Source organism: Ziziphus jujuba, chromosome 8 (assembly GCF_031755915.1).
Source record: "Ziziphus jujuba cultivar Dongzao chromosome 8, ASM3175591v1".
Classification (NCBI taxonomy): domain Eukaryota; kingdom Viridiplantae; phylum Streptophyta; class Magnoliopsida; order Rosales; family Rhamnaceae; genus Ziziphus; species Ziziphus jujuba.
The window spans coordinates 24,857,197-24,872,945 of record NC_083386.1 but is presented as its reverse complement, the minus strand read 5'-3'; the positions used below and the strand labels follow the sequence as shown (position 1 = coordinate 24,872,945).

Here is a 15,749-nt window from a genome sequence, read left to right as displayed (position 1 = left end):
ATTTTTATATCAGATTTTTATTTATTAGGTTTAGATTAAGATTTAAAATTTATAAATGATAAAATATAAATTTAATGACATATTAAAATCATATTTAGAAAAAATAAATTATTTTAAAATCTAATAATTAATAAATATAATTTTAAAATTCAACTTTTAATGTAATTTAGGCAAAAAAAAAAAAATGCTAACATTAATCATAATATTAAATACCTTATTTGAATTTGATTGTATATATATTACTATTTTAATTTTTAGCCAGTCATATTAGTTAATTTTTATATATACTACAAAAAATTTTATGATTTTGGAACTTATTAAGAAATTGTTGAATAATTGGATAAATTTATAGAAAAACAAAAACCAAAGATATATAGCTTTTTCCTAGTCAAATCCCCTCATTTACAAGCCAGGTAGTTCATCGTTCTCTGGTTGGGGCTAACCGAAAGTTTTGCTCGTAATCTAAGCATTGGAAATGCCAGCATTTGAAAAATTAAGACAGAGACAGGCTTCAGACCCAAAATGGGTGTTCACTTTTAAACTTATCTTTGGTTTTATGTAAACTATCTAACTTGTAAACCAAAGTTAAATTAATTCATGAATTGGATATTATTCTCTCAGTGTTTCCTGTATTGATGAAACTGGACTAATTATGATATTCTTGAAAAATCAAATATGATATTATACAAAAAGGGTCGGTTTTATGATCGCTCTATAACCTGCCAAGATAACTATACTTTTATTGCATCTGCTATCTTAATTTAGTTCCACATATAATATATATATATATATATATACACACATACACTACACAGAGGATTTATTACTTAATTCTGTCTGATTTCAGTATCTAAGTTGTTATATGACTTGGTTTCTAGAGGATGGCCGCAGATGGAGGCCTCCATTAATCACTAGATTGAGCATTACCCTGTAATTGACTGCTTTCTTTTCATCACTCAGCTTGAATTTGTAGCTGCCTAATAACACAGCCGAAAAGAACTTCATTTGTCTGTAGGCAAACTCTTTCCCCAGACATATTCTTGGACCGGCCTGCAATTATTGTCATAACAACAACCTCTTTTAAATATTTTATAATATTATTATAGTTGACCAGCTCTATATGGAGTTGCAAAAAGATGGATATTCTATCCAATTGAAGCAACATACATTTCATCTGGTTATGAACCTCGATGTTATGTTTCCGGCAACAAAATCATACAACATTCTAATATAATGTTTTATTTTGTTACCTGAAAGGCAGAGAATTTAAAAGGGCTCTGTTGCTTGAATAGGCCATTTTCGTCTATCCATCTTTCGGGCCTAAATTCTTCAGCATCATCCCCCCATAGAAATTTCATCCTGCCCATCGCATAAGGTTGGTAGACCACAACATTTCCTTTTTTGACACTGTATCCATCTGGTAATGTATCATCAGAAAAACAAACCTTCGCGTCCTGAATATCACATGTCATTTGGAGTAAGAAAATAACACATGCCTAAAGAACCCACTTACATATGTATGTAACTTTTTATGTTGTTTTTTTTATACGGCAAGGACACCATAAATATCTTATGTTCAACGGTTATCGTATATACATATAATTTTTCTCCTCTTATCCAGAAATTCTATGTAAAATTTTGTTCAAAAAGTCGTCCAATTAAGTGTCATAGTTGGTTTTTGCTGCCCTATTACATATAATTGGATAAATGTATTGCTCGACAAAAATTTATTTGGGATTCCCTAATCAGAGAATCACTATATATATATATATATATTAAATACGTGTATTGATTGATTACCGCTGGAAGTGCAGGGTAAAGTCTAAGCGTCTCGGCCAAAGCTGCGGTAATATATTGCATTTTGTCGAGCGCTTCTTCACTGAGGTTGGCTGCAAGTTCTTCAACACTATAATTACCGTTCAAATTGGTTACTTCTATGACTTCTTGTGAAATATTTTCTTGTATGCGTGGATGCTTGCACATCATGTAAAGGAACCAGGAAAGAGTAGTGGCTGTGGTGTCCTTGCCGGCAATCATAAAACTTAGCGTTATCTCCTCCAAGTATTTCATATCTATCTCTCTCAGATCAATAAGTCTTGACAAAATGCCTTCTTTCTTTTTCTGCCACTCAAATATTATTAATATCTGTTAGAATTAATAGATTTACTATATATATATATATATATATATGAGACATATAAACAGGTGGACCTCAGTATGTATCTCTATATTTAAGGACTGCAATATACTTTTTATGAAGCTGTCAAGATCTTCTCCTCAACTTTAAATTCTACTATATTATATTAAATGAGATTGATTCAATTGATAAATCAAGTGTACATATAATATAGTATTATGTCAGAATTATGTCCTTGCTGACAATTATAAAACTTAGTATTATGTCCTTTTAGTATTTCATATTAGTCTCAATTCAATAAACTTTGACAAAATGTCTTCTTTCTTTTTCTGTCACTCAAATATTATTAATTTTTATTACAATTAATAGTTTTACAACATGATTTAAGGACTGCAATATGATTTCTGTGAAATTGTCAAGATCTTCTCCATAACTCTAAACTATATTATATATATATATATATATATATATTTATTTATACTAAATAAAGTTGGATCAATTAATAAGCCAATTTTAGATACAATTAGGAGATTGTGGCTTTGAGACTAATTGTTAATGAAACTCTAAACTGTACTATGATCAAAAAGAAAAACTCTGAACTATACTTATAAGATTTCTATTATATTCTATGATTAAAAATTTTCACTGCTTTATTCAATTTAAAAATTCAAGTAAAATCTATCGTGTCTCAACAGGACAGCCCAATAGCAAAAAGTTTACTCTCTTTCAAATATTTTCCACCTCCCATATCATCGATTAAAATATATATATATATATATAAAGTAAAAAATGAAGAGGATATTGTAGTCTCCATAATATGCAATCAGGCCTATCCTTTTAGATGTATAATAATAATAAAAGCCTTCTTCCATGCATCACTATTTCCATCCCTTTCTTGTTGAAAGCTCTTCGTATCTCCCAACTGTATAAACATTAATTTCTCCTAGTAATTTCATACCCACCGCCAAAAATTTGTGTAATTGTTTTTGTCGTATACTGGTGTATGTGTATGCATGTATTCTAACGCTTGATAAAAGCAGTGATTACATGTAATTCTGTGAAGAGTGCTTACATTTAATTCCTTAAAGAAAAATGATGGTACGTTATTTATTAAATTGACAATGAATGGTCAGAATTGAAAATCAAACATACAGAAGTACTTAAAAAAAAAAAAAAAATAGAGGATCCAAATTATCTCGAATGTAGAGGTTTAAATAATTCCGATGGTTTAATAAGGACATTAGTCATCAACCTCTAGCTAGAGGCTTGGATCTAAAGAGCAATGATCGTTAACGTAGTTTCAAAAATTATCTAACGAAGGAATCCTTGACCTTATAAAATTAAGAATTTTTATGACAAGTGTTAAGAGTTCTCCAATTCTATTCAAAGTGTTAGAGATTTAAATTCAAATATATAATTATCACTTTATTTAAAAGTTATAATTTTTGCTACATAAGCATCCCTTACTTAGTTAAATGTGGAATTTTCTAATAAAAACTTACTTAAGGTAGTTTTTTCAAAAAAAAAAAAAGAAAAAAAAAAGAAAAATTCAAACAAACCAAGTAGCAAAAAGGATAAAAAATAAAAACTATACATATCATGGTTAGGCAATTTGGCTTGCCAAATAGTAAACTTTAATTTAATCATGGTTTAGAATAATTAAAATAAAAGACAGTTTATAATCTCATGTATGTAATAGTGTGCGAGAATCAAGTTCATTTAAAAAAAAAAAAAAAAAAGGAAAAAAAAACCATATTTGAATTTTAAAAGGTATTAGAACCAAAACCTTAAACTATAATATATGTATCACAAATAATGATAAATCATATATATGATAGTTTGTTTAGAACAAAAATAGGTGCGTAGGCAGGCACTTAACTCACAGTCAAATCATCTGCTGAGTTGTGGACTTCGTCAATCTTGGTTTGGATGACTTTTTGCACAAATTGATCCACCACTTCGATACTTTTCCTCAATACAGCTTCAGACCCAATGTTAAAGTACCGTTTGATCTTCCAGAAGAAATCAATGTAACGACCCAGGATGATTTCACTTGCTTCATCAAAAGCATTCGAAAACCGAGCGGCTTCTTCATCTGTTCCAAAGATGCTGTCTACTTCCACACCAAGAACAACCTTAAACACTGTCTCTAACGAAGACTTCATTAAAAGTTCCTATTATATCCACAAATACAGGAAAACAAGATATATATAAATATAAATTCTTAATCTGTGGAGCATCGTCGCCTAGCTACTGTTGCGCATGACATGCCCAACATAAGTTAAAGCTGGACGAACGATGTCTGTCCAGTAGAAAATTACTGTATATAATATATAATCAAATTAATAATCAAAAAATATATATGTTAGAGAAAATTGATGATGTGCATGTGATTGTGAATTTTTACTTAATTAATTAACATACTTGCATGTCTATTGGTTCGTTGGAAGCGGCAGCTTGAGAAACAATCCCAGCTAGTTTGAGTGCATTGGTTTTGAAAACTGTATTGCTGAAGTCTCTAAGCATCTTGGTTGAAAACTGATAGCTTGATACCTTTCTCTGATGTCTCCATTTTTCTCCATCGACTGTGAAAATCCCATCACCCAGAAGATCTGATAAAATGCTGTAATGGAACCAACCCTAGAGGGAGGCCAGAAAATTCATGAAACTGATCTCTTTGAAAAACAAGTTATATTATCCATAAAGCCACACATCCTTGGCTCCTTTTAGTATTAATGATATTGGAATTTTTTCAGTTATATCTATAGATAGTCATTCTATTATCATGACGAGGATACCTTAATAGATTGTGGTACAGACTTGAATATGTTTTTTTTTTTTTTTTTTTTTTTAACTACATGTTTGTAACATGAGTATCTTCCCACAAATATATTGAGTGAGATATGAATTCACACCGAATCTCACCAGAATTTTATGTATGAGAGACGGGCTATATCTATAGATTAAATCTATATATATATATATATATACATGTTACGTACCTTGCCATAGTTTGAAAAGTTGGTTTTGAGAATGTATTCTAGATTTTGAGGGTCTGCAGTGTAAACCTCAGTTCTGAAAAAACCAAGTATCCTGTATGTAGTGTGTTTGCGAGCAAGGTCTGTTCCGTAATCATGTAACCTGTGGAAGTTGATCAACTGATTTAAGAACGTGCCGCCTAAAGGGTGGTGTTTCTTCTTCTTCTTCTCAACGAGTTTGATAATGAATATAGTTATATATATAGCTATAATTGTTGCAGTAGTGACAAGTATGGGATCGGAAACCAAATGTTCCATGATACTCATGGGACTGCCAAGAATATGTTGAAACTATATGCACAATCTAGAGGACTGATATTATATCTATACATCACAAGGAAGAGTTTGTGTATGACACGTACTTTTGAAAATTTTCAATGTAACAATAATTGTTTCTGCTGTTTAATTTGTAAAAATCAAATTATTTGCATTTTTGCTTTAAATAAAATTTTAAAGGATTAAATTATTTTTGGATATTAAAAAGTTTGGTTTTGCTCATTAAATGGAAAAAGAAATATCTGCCATAATTAAGCTAGGTTGACTATGTTATCCTCTTCAGACTACATTTTGTGATAACTAATTAATTAGCCACTGCATTTCCTAAGATAAAAAATTAAAAAAATCAGTTTTATGTTTCATTTCTAATGTCCCTGATATATGTGACCCACGGAATTCACATATATAACACTGTCTAATATGAAAAGGAGCACAAAGTCAATTATTTGACATTTTCTTGAATGGATGAAACTCTCTGCTATCTGCAAAGGTGGATCCAAGGGGGGCGGACCCACAAAAGTCTAGAATATTTCTTCGCATATATATTTAATCTCCTTCGTTAAATTAAAATTTATTTTTAAAAATATTGAATCATATTAAATGTTAAAATTTAAAATTTAAAAAAATATCAAATATAATTTTAAAGATATATTAAAATTCTATTTAAGAAAAATAAAATTTATAATAACTAGATAATTTATAAATGTAATTTTAAATATCGACTGTGATACCATCTAGGGTGTGTTTGTTTCACCGGACTGGCCAGGTTAGGACAGGATTGTGTCCCAATCGGTGTTTGGTAATAACATTTATTGTATGCGACAACTTGACTTATCCAGTGAATGAGTCCCACTTCAGCAGGACTAAACTAACCTGTCCCCCCCCCCCCCTCTCCCGGGTCAGTTTTGTCCCAAACTCACCGTCCCATTCTCATCTCTCTCGCTGGTGTCTCTCACCAAAGAAAGTCCACCAGATCGTGCGTCTCCTGTGACCGATCGTATCTCTCCAGGTGAACCATCCTCTCTCTCCAGGTGAACTGTCCACTCTCTCTCTCTCTCTCTCTCTCTCTCAGATTCACACTCTGTCAATCTCGACTAGTTTTCGAAATCTTTGCACTTATAGCCGAATTTGCACCCATGCCGTAAACCTAGCACCCACGCCAATATCTCTCGATTGGCACTCTCTCTTGGCTTGCTTCTCTCTTTGCTTTTTTAGGTTTGTTCTTTCCTCTTTCTAACTCTCTCTCTAGATCGAAACCTTTGATGATGGTCTATGTTTTTACGTTTTTTTTTATTTTTATTTTTATTTTTTTTATTTTTAGGGACTTCAATGTTGTGGTTTTGTGTTAATGCATTAAGTTTCTGTTTCGTTTTATATTTTAAGGTTCTCAAATTATTGTTTTGGATCTTTGATTTAGTTGATAGATGTTGATGTGTTGAAGAAGCCTGTTTGATTTGTGTGTTCTATTTTGTTTTTGGATTGAATGTTTCAATTTCATTTCTATTCTAGGGTATGCTTTTCTTGTAATGCTTATGATATTTTGTTTCTCTTGGATTTGGTGTGTAAGAAAATATTATTTATCTGCTACACTGTAACACCCCGTACCAAAAAAATATACATGATTAAACAAGTTTGACCAAATTAACCAAGTGAAAAATATATGGGTTCAAGTTGACTTTTCCAATAGCCAATATTTTTGGTTTGACTAAGGTACCATGGTGTAGATCTCGTCGATACGAGTTCCTAGACTGGCGGCACGCCAAATTCTGAGTTACGAATAAAAAGTTATGGTTCTGAGAAGTTTTAAGCATAAGTTTTAAATCAGTGTCCAAGCCAGTCCCCAGTTTTTGTCTGTTAGTGACCCAACGCTTTATATAAGCCTAGGTAAGCGAGTCAAACAGGAAACAAAGCCCAAAATACCCTTTTTTTTTTCCCAAAACCCGAGAAATTCTCTCCTCAGACCCGTGGGTCCAAACTGGGTTGTTTCGACCCGTTTACCGTCGAACCGGGTCACCGCCATTTTGTCCATTTCCGGCCAACCACCACTTACACGTGCCATCCATCTAGGAAGGTCACCTGAAGGTGAGCTCAGCCATGAAATTTCACGGCAAGAAGCGGCCGGACTCGCCCAAATCGGGCTGGAGAAGTCCGCGGCGGCCGACAAGGTGGGTCGTCGGATTTTCTCATTTTTGGCCTTTTCAGGCCAATCCATACACCTTTTTCACTATTTTCAACCCCTCTGAACTCATTTAAGTGGTTATTTTATCCAGATTCCTCACCGTTTGAAAGATCCGACAACGGGAATTTCGGCCGATGCTTCAATAGTGTTTTTCGACCACCGGAGGAAACTTTGGACCAAGGTGAGCATACTGATGAGTTCCTTATCTCTTGGGCTTTCCTTCAATATAAAGTTTGTGAATTTTGGAGGTCGTTTGATAATTTTTCTATTTTTGGATCAATTAGTTAATTTTCGGATAAATTGGGGACTGTGTTTGGACAAAATTAGTCAAATTAGTTAAAATTGGAGTTGAATTAGTGAAATTGGATATTATTAGGACCCATTAGGTGGTTCGATTTCAAAATATTAGGCTTCGGGTAAAAATCCCCAATTTTGGGTACCGGATTCTAAGGACACGCGGTATAATTGGACTGCCCGGTGTCCAATTTATACAATTTTATAGTACTGTAAATCATTTTGAGACATTTGGGTTATACAAGTGTCTCTGGTTTAGTTGTTTGGAGCCTGAGGAATATTTTATTATATTACAGGCATTCGAGTTGAGCCTGGAGGCTATCCTGTAGAGGAGTAGGCATGAGCATCTACAGTACTGTGAGTGGTTATATCATTTTTAAATGATTTGGGTATATATTATAGTATATATGTGGTTTAAATATTTTACGTATATATCATTTGATTGAAATATTGTTTTATGCATATATAAATATTTGCTTTCACATATATGTGTTATCATTTTATATGACTTTTAATAATATTTTAAGTGATTTTCAATTTTAATGGGTCCATAAATGGACTTGTGGTATTTAAATATCTTGGTAATTAAATTGAGATTTTAAATCATTTTGGAAACTATTTGGTTTGAGAAACCAGATTGAAAATTATATGATTTTAAGCATGATCAAATATTTTATAATTTTATGTGCTTAAAATTGGTTTATGGTGAATATATTTCACTGTGGTATTTCTAGATTTCGTATGAAATGATGTTTTGAGATTTTGAAGTATTTAATTAAGCGGTGGAAGTTTAAATGTTAAATTATGACTTATGATACAGTATCGTTTGGAAAAGTATATATATAATCTTACAAGATTGTTTCATGTATACTGTATTGGTTATTTTTAAATTGATGTACCATGTAATGCCAATACCTTGGATCAGTGTTATATTATATTATATTATCGCGCGCTGGGTTTACCACGGTGCCGTGAGGTTGGTTTCATCCAACGGTTATCTATTATTACCACGGACTGTGAGGTCGGGTTTATCCGACGGTTTATTATTATTACCACGGTGCCGTGAGGTTGGTATCATCTAACGGTTTATTATTGCCACAGACCGTGAGGTTGGGTACGTCCCGACGGTTATTTATTATTTCCACGACACCATTCATATATTGAGGGTCGTGAGGTGGGTGTATCCCACGGTTTACAGATTGGTACATCGTATGGTACATTGTAGATGTATGTATATATTGTTGATTTACAAATATTGCAGTGATTTCTGCATTTTCATATTTATTTGGTAGAACTTTATTTATTATAGTTTATGCTCAAATGTTTATATCTGGATTTGAAACATTTCATAATATTACAATGATAGTTCATTCATACTTTTGAGCATCGATTTTTATGATATTAATCGGTGTACAAGTTTGGGTTTTGTGAAATGATTTTTAAACGGGGAACTTTTCAACGAGTGAAATGAGAGGTCTTGAGAGAAAGATTTTTCAGAAATAAATCATTATTTTTCTATTATACTATGCCACTCACTGAGATTTCTTTATCTCACGTTTTATTGTTTTAAATTCGTTCCCCTAGGCTCAGGCAGCTAGTAACAGTCTACATCGCACATAGCTTATCGCTTGTTTCCTTCCACTACAGCAGCCGTATTTATCCTTTCTTCACCTATTGTTATCTTTTGGACTTATTTATTACTTATTTGTACTCATAGACTTTGTTGACACTCTTAAAATGCTCTGATTTTAATTATGGGACTCAGTAGAGACCATGGTACTCATGTGTGTAGTTATGACCTGTAGTACAGTAGGCCGGTTGTGGACTTATATATATATATATATATATATTGAGGTATTAATGTTAATGCTGGTGTTTAATTATCTACGTTTTAAGGTGAGGTTCCATTGGATATTTTCTAGGGATTGTTCAGTGGGACTTCACTAGGCGGGATCACCCGGGAGGTCCTGGAAGGGTTCCCGGGACGGGTCCTGTCATACACACACATTTTCGTTCTTTCAATGCATATACTATGTGATACACATCTTCAATGGCTGAGAAACCATCCATGGATTTTGTTTTTGATTGCTATATATATATATATATATATATATTTTAATGGAAATTTTGATTGCTACTTTTTTATCAGCCTTTGTCTAGATATTTTAGTAAGACCTATTTCGTGCCCTGTTCTTTTCTCAACTAGGAAAACTTTTGGGAAATAGGGGCATAAAATTGAGTTTCATTTTGATTAGAAGCTTTAATAACAAATGGCAGAGCCCTTTTCAAATGTCTCTAAAATGTGTAGTAGAAGGAAAATTATACATTTGGAGAATGTTATTGAAGTTGTAGATGTGCATATATCAAATTGGTTTTTTAGGAGGCCTATTCTTGATGATGATGCATGCCTTAATAGAAATACATATAGAATCATTACTTGGTTTTGAAGTGGTAATAGGTGTTCCTTCGGAATTCTTTTATCTTAGCTTGTTTTATACTTATCTTGATGCCTAGCTAAATCATTGATGGAATAGCTCAATAAGGCTAATCAATAGATTTTCAGTTAAAAAAATATCAATCAATATATATTGATTGCTATTTTCTATTGATGGAATAGCTCAATGATGATGATAAGTGTTTATGGACTAAGGATCTATTGAATGCTTGCATGGATGCTCAAGTAGACTTTTTAGATTTGCTGCTGTGGATTCTGTTTCTTCTTAGCTTTTTATTCCTTTGTGCTTCTAAATTTGATCAATTGAGTTCATAAAATTTTCTATTAGGAATACCCCTAAAGCTTGTTACTTCTTTCTGTTACAGACCAACAAAAACAAAAAGCCATGGGGAAGCATTAATTATCACCTGTAAAGGCTTACTAGAGGAAGGAAGTAATTTTGGTTATGTAGAAAACCATATTTAAACTTGAGTAATGCTTGTCTGAGGTGGTTATTTTCAGAATGGCTTAGCAATGAATATTTACATGTCAAATTCCATTTAATGAAGAGATGAATATTTTAGATAATTTTGGAACAAATATGTTGCAGTTTAGTTTGGCAAATCTTGCCAAGAATATAAGAATAACATGTTATCTCAGAGTCTAATTATGCATGTAAAACTATATAATATTTACAATTCTAGTTATAAATACTATTAAATTATTTTTATTTTTAGTTCATTGTTATTTATGACATACTATATTATATTTTTATTTTTATTTATTTTTATTTTTAGTTCATTGTTATTTATGACATACTATATTATATTTTTATTTTAATTTATTTTTAAAATTCTATATTAATATAATTTGTGGGTGTAATGCAAATATTAAAATTTTGTATATAAATAAAATACATAAGTTTACAACTCTAATTAAATATAATATTTGTTGTAAATATAAATATAATTTTTAAAATTTTCACTTAAAAAAAATAAAAAAAATTACAAAATAATTCAGTCCAATCCGATTCTGCACCAAACATGGAATAACTAATACACCATTCAGTCTGGAACTTTACCAAACACAGGACTGTACTATTCTATCATGTCTGATCCGAATCTGTCCTGCGTACCAAACACACCCCTAAGGACTAAAAAAAAGTTTATGCTAGTCCTTATATTATAAGAAATTTATTTGAATTTGATTATATATATATATATATTTCTTTAACAGTTTTGATAAAAATTTGTATTTGACCACAAAAAACAACAAACTTTCAAATATTGTATTTTAACCTTCTAAATATGATATTTAGTTTTCTAAATCATTATTGATCATGAATGTCAGGACCTGTTCAAAATTCCTCACCGGAACCCTAGACAAGCCCTGATCCCAGGGAAATCCTATCGGACCTTGCAATGGAAAATTCGGCAGAACCTCCCCTAAGGGTTGGACTTACCACAAATTTCCTGCACTGAAAACACACTTCTATATACATCCCCTTATTCCTCCCACATTACTACAATTTAATTTCCACAAATTTGCAGCACTCCAAATGAATAACAGGAAATCAGTGCATAATTAATAAATAAATGTCCAATACAGTATACAGAGCATTATACAAATGAATATGAAATTAATACAATGTCAAATAAGGAAGCAATACAAGATGGAGAGGAAATGTTTCTTGGACTTTCGGCAATGAACTGAGACGTCGAGTTCGCCCCGGACGATCAACGTCTCCCAACCTGGACATAGGGGAACGGAATTTAGAAATATAAGATGCTAATCATCTCATTGAGTGACCCTATCTACTGTACAATTAAAATAGTAACGAAAATTATAGTACATTTGATTAATTAAGAATAAATAAGTAAATAAATAATAATTAACTAAAAATAATATTTTCTCTCAAAACCCTCACCATTCACTCCGTTGGAAAAGTTCCCCTTTTAAAACATTTTCGCAAAATCCGTTATTTGTATTCCCCGAAAACCAAGGAATTAATTAGTCAACTAAATATCAAATAAAATATAATAAATTAAGCAACCCGAATTTATAATGAAAATAAAATAGGAATAGAAATAAAAATAATTTCGTAACAATTACTAAATGATTAATAAATATCATAAATAAATAATACAAAAATATTAAAGAAACTTACATTAAGACAATTCAGGAAATAATAAAATAATTAGAATGAATCAATTAATTAAACAATTAAATAAATAAACCAAATTAAAACCTCCATTTAAAATAAATAATAAAAACAACATTAAATATATTCTTAATTTAAACACAATTTCAAAATATTTATTTTGAAATCCAAGTTCTGAAAATCACTTGATACACCCACTATATACCAGTGGCGCCAACGATATCAAGCGTCCCAAGGTACCGCCAGATAGGAGATTAAAGAGAAAAATCGGCATACGATCGCATGGCGGCCCACCGCGTCGTTGCAAACAGGCGTCCCGGCCATGGAGGGGCGGCCTACCCTCATCCGATGGTAACCACAGGACAACCCCATAATCACCTGTGCGCTACTCACACATACCTGCGCACTCATCACATCCACCTGCGCGCTAATCATACCCATGCATAAAGAAAACCAGTACGTGTATGGTGCATCTAAAACTCGTAAATCATAAACAAATATTTTTCAAAATCTCAAAATTCCATAAATATCATCGGGTTTATTCCGTCAAATTAAACCCGTAAATTTTCCACAATTCCTTTATAAATCATCGTCATAAATTCATCTCATAAATTCCACCAATTTCAAATCCATCGACTCTCAATTCCATCAATTTAAATATCCAAATTTTCCAATGGCATAAATATTTTTGAAACATGACAAATTAAATCAATATTTCTTTCTCAAATATTCAAAAACCAATTTGAATCAAATATGAAAACCATATAAATTCCATATAAAATTAATTCATATAATTGTGCACAATAATTGAATAATAACCATAGCAATAATTAAAATAAATCAGACCACAATTTCTTTAAATTCCCAAATATATTCTTTTGGCACCAAAACATATATTAAAAACATTATAAATTGGCAACACAATTCTAGATAGAAATTCTCATAATATCAAATACATAAACATATTTTGGAAATATTCAATTATGAAATATTCCAACAAATTAATTTGATAATTAATAATTTCAATTTCAATTTCATAAAATTCTTTAAATCAAAATATTTCTTGATATATAAATATTTTGACTCACTCAATTGGGCATCAAATTTCCACAAATAAAACCACTAAATATTTGGCACATAAAATATCAATTTCAAATATTCAATTCACACAAAATATTTACAAATTTAATTCCCGAAATTAATTTGAAGTTGGGTCACTCCGTTGGAAAGGTTCCCCTTTTAAAACATTTTCGCAAAATCCGTTATTTGTATTCCCCGAAAATCAAAGAATCAATTAGTCAACTAAATATCAAATAAAATATAATACATCAAGCATCCAAAATTTATAATGAAAATAAAATAGGAATAGAAATAAAAATAATTTCGTAACAATTACTAAATGATTAATAAATGTCATAAACAAATAATACAAAAATATTAATGAAACTTACATTAAGACAATTCAGGAAATAATAAAATAATTAGAATAAATCAATTAATTAAACAATTAAATAAATAAATAATTAAACCAAATTAAAACCTCCATATAAAATAATAATAAAATAATATGGTATTTAACCATAGTTGACATGTGGAATCTCACCGTTGTGACACATGGCACCCTTTATTAAGTCACACGTGGCATACTATTCACATATTTAAAAATAATATTAAAATAATACTGTATTTGAAAAACTATACAGGTCCATAATTTTCAAACCACATGTCCAAATCGGACGTGCAACTAGTCTACAGACTTGTATCGATGAGTACTTCACAACCATGCATGAGTCAAAGCTCAACTTTGTATGAATAAAAAGTCAACTCCGGCACCCCTTGGACAGTTTGAACCTTAACTTGTTTTGCTCATAACTTTCAAACCGTAGCTCTGTTTTTAACGTGCTACTAGTCTATGAACTCGTGACAACGTGTACTTTTTAACGGTACCTCGGTCAATGTGAAATTCCAACAGAAACAAAAAGTCAACATTTGACACCCTTCTCGGTCAACGACGGTCAAACCTGGTCAACCTTGGTCAAATTTGAGAAATTTTCGGTGTACTTTGGGACGAGGTGTTACAATCTTCCCCCCTTACAAAAATTTCATCCTCGAAATTTTATACGTCACTAAAACGCATAAAAATATTGGTTGCGGATTTATGCCTCAAGCTTCCACGTCGCTTTCTCTACTAGATTAATTCACCACGAGACTTTGACTCGAGAAAATAGTCTTATTGACCCATATGCATTCTTCATGATTTAAAATCTGCACTGGTCGCTCCTTGCATGACAGGTCTTCGATGTGTTTTCGTAGCTCCGATGTGTGAAATACATTACATACCTGTGTTAACTCTTCCAAAAATGCTAACTCGTACGTTACAACACCAATTCTTTCACTAACCTCATAGAAACCAAGATAATGAGAACTTAGCTCTCTCTGTCAACCAAAGCGTACGGCTCTCTTCTACGGAGATAATTTAAAAAAACTCAATCTCGGACTTTGAATTCAAGATCTTTTCCTTGCACGTCGGCTTAACTCATTTATCGACCCTGAGCTGTCTTCAAACTCTCCCGGATGACCTTCACATTATTCATAGTCATCCGTAGGTGTTCGCATCCAATTCACATTGGTCGTCGTGTGGTGCTTCTCCTCACCCACTTCACTTCAACCTAGTAGGGTTAGACACTGCCTTCATATAGAATCTCATACGAAGACACCTCGATGCTCGCTTGGTAGCTAATATTACAACGGACCTTATCAACGACAATTGCTTATTCCCACTTCATTCGACATTACATAATGCACGGTCTTAGCATAACTTCCAAAGTGTAAATTTTGCACTTTCCTTGTCCAATGACCTGTGGTGGAAGGCGATGCATTAGTTAAGTCTCACTCCAAGTGTATCTGTTAACCTTCATCATAGTCTTGAAGTAAAGCTCAAATCTCAAATAGTCGTGATGGTGATTGATACTCTATGTAGTCTCATGATATGAATTACGAACAGCTCGACCGACTTGTCTCAATGAGAACCACTATCGTACCAGTAAAAGGTGCGCTAACATTTCTACCTCCCGCTTCCATTTGTCGGCAACTTACGTACCTTGATTCTAATTCGACAACTTCCTTTATCGTGCTAATCCACCAATAATACTTAGTGAGCATTCGATATATCTTTATACCTTTGGGTTGTATCACATACATCGAATCATGTGCTCCCTTTAGGATCTCTT

The 15,749-nt window shown here is 32.0% G+C and overlaps 1 protein-coding gene across 1 annotated transcript; it reads right to left on the bottom strand.

Moving 5' to 3' along the window:
* Positions 1–715: 715 nt before the first annotated feature.
* LOC107414381 (cytochrome P450 704C1-like) lies at positions 716–5,552 on the bottom strand. Its single transcript, XM_016022494.4, has 6 exons — positions 5,140–5,552; positions 4,562–4,777; positions 4,021–4,311; positions 1,801–2,121; positions 1,251–1,454; positions 716–1,050 (listed from the first exon to the last, which is right to left on the bottom strand). Exons 1-6 carry the CDS (start codon positions 5,440–5,442, stop codon positions 859–861), a joined length of 1,527 nt encoding a protein of 508 aa, XP_015877980.3. The 5' UTR covers positions 5,443–5,552; the 3' UTR covers positions 716–858.
* Between the last annotated feature and the right edge of the window lie 10,197 nt (positions 5,553–15,749).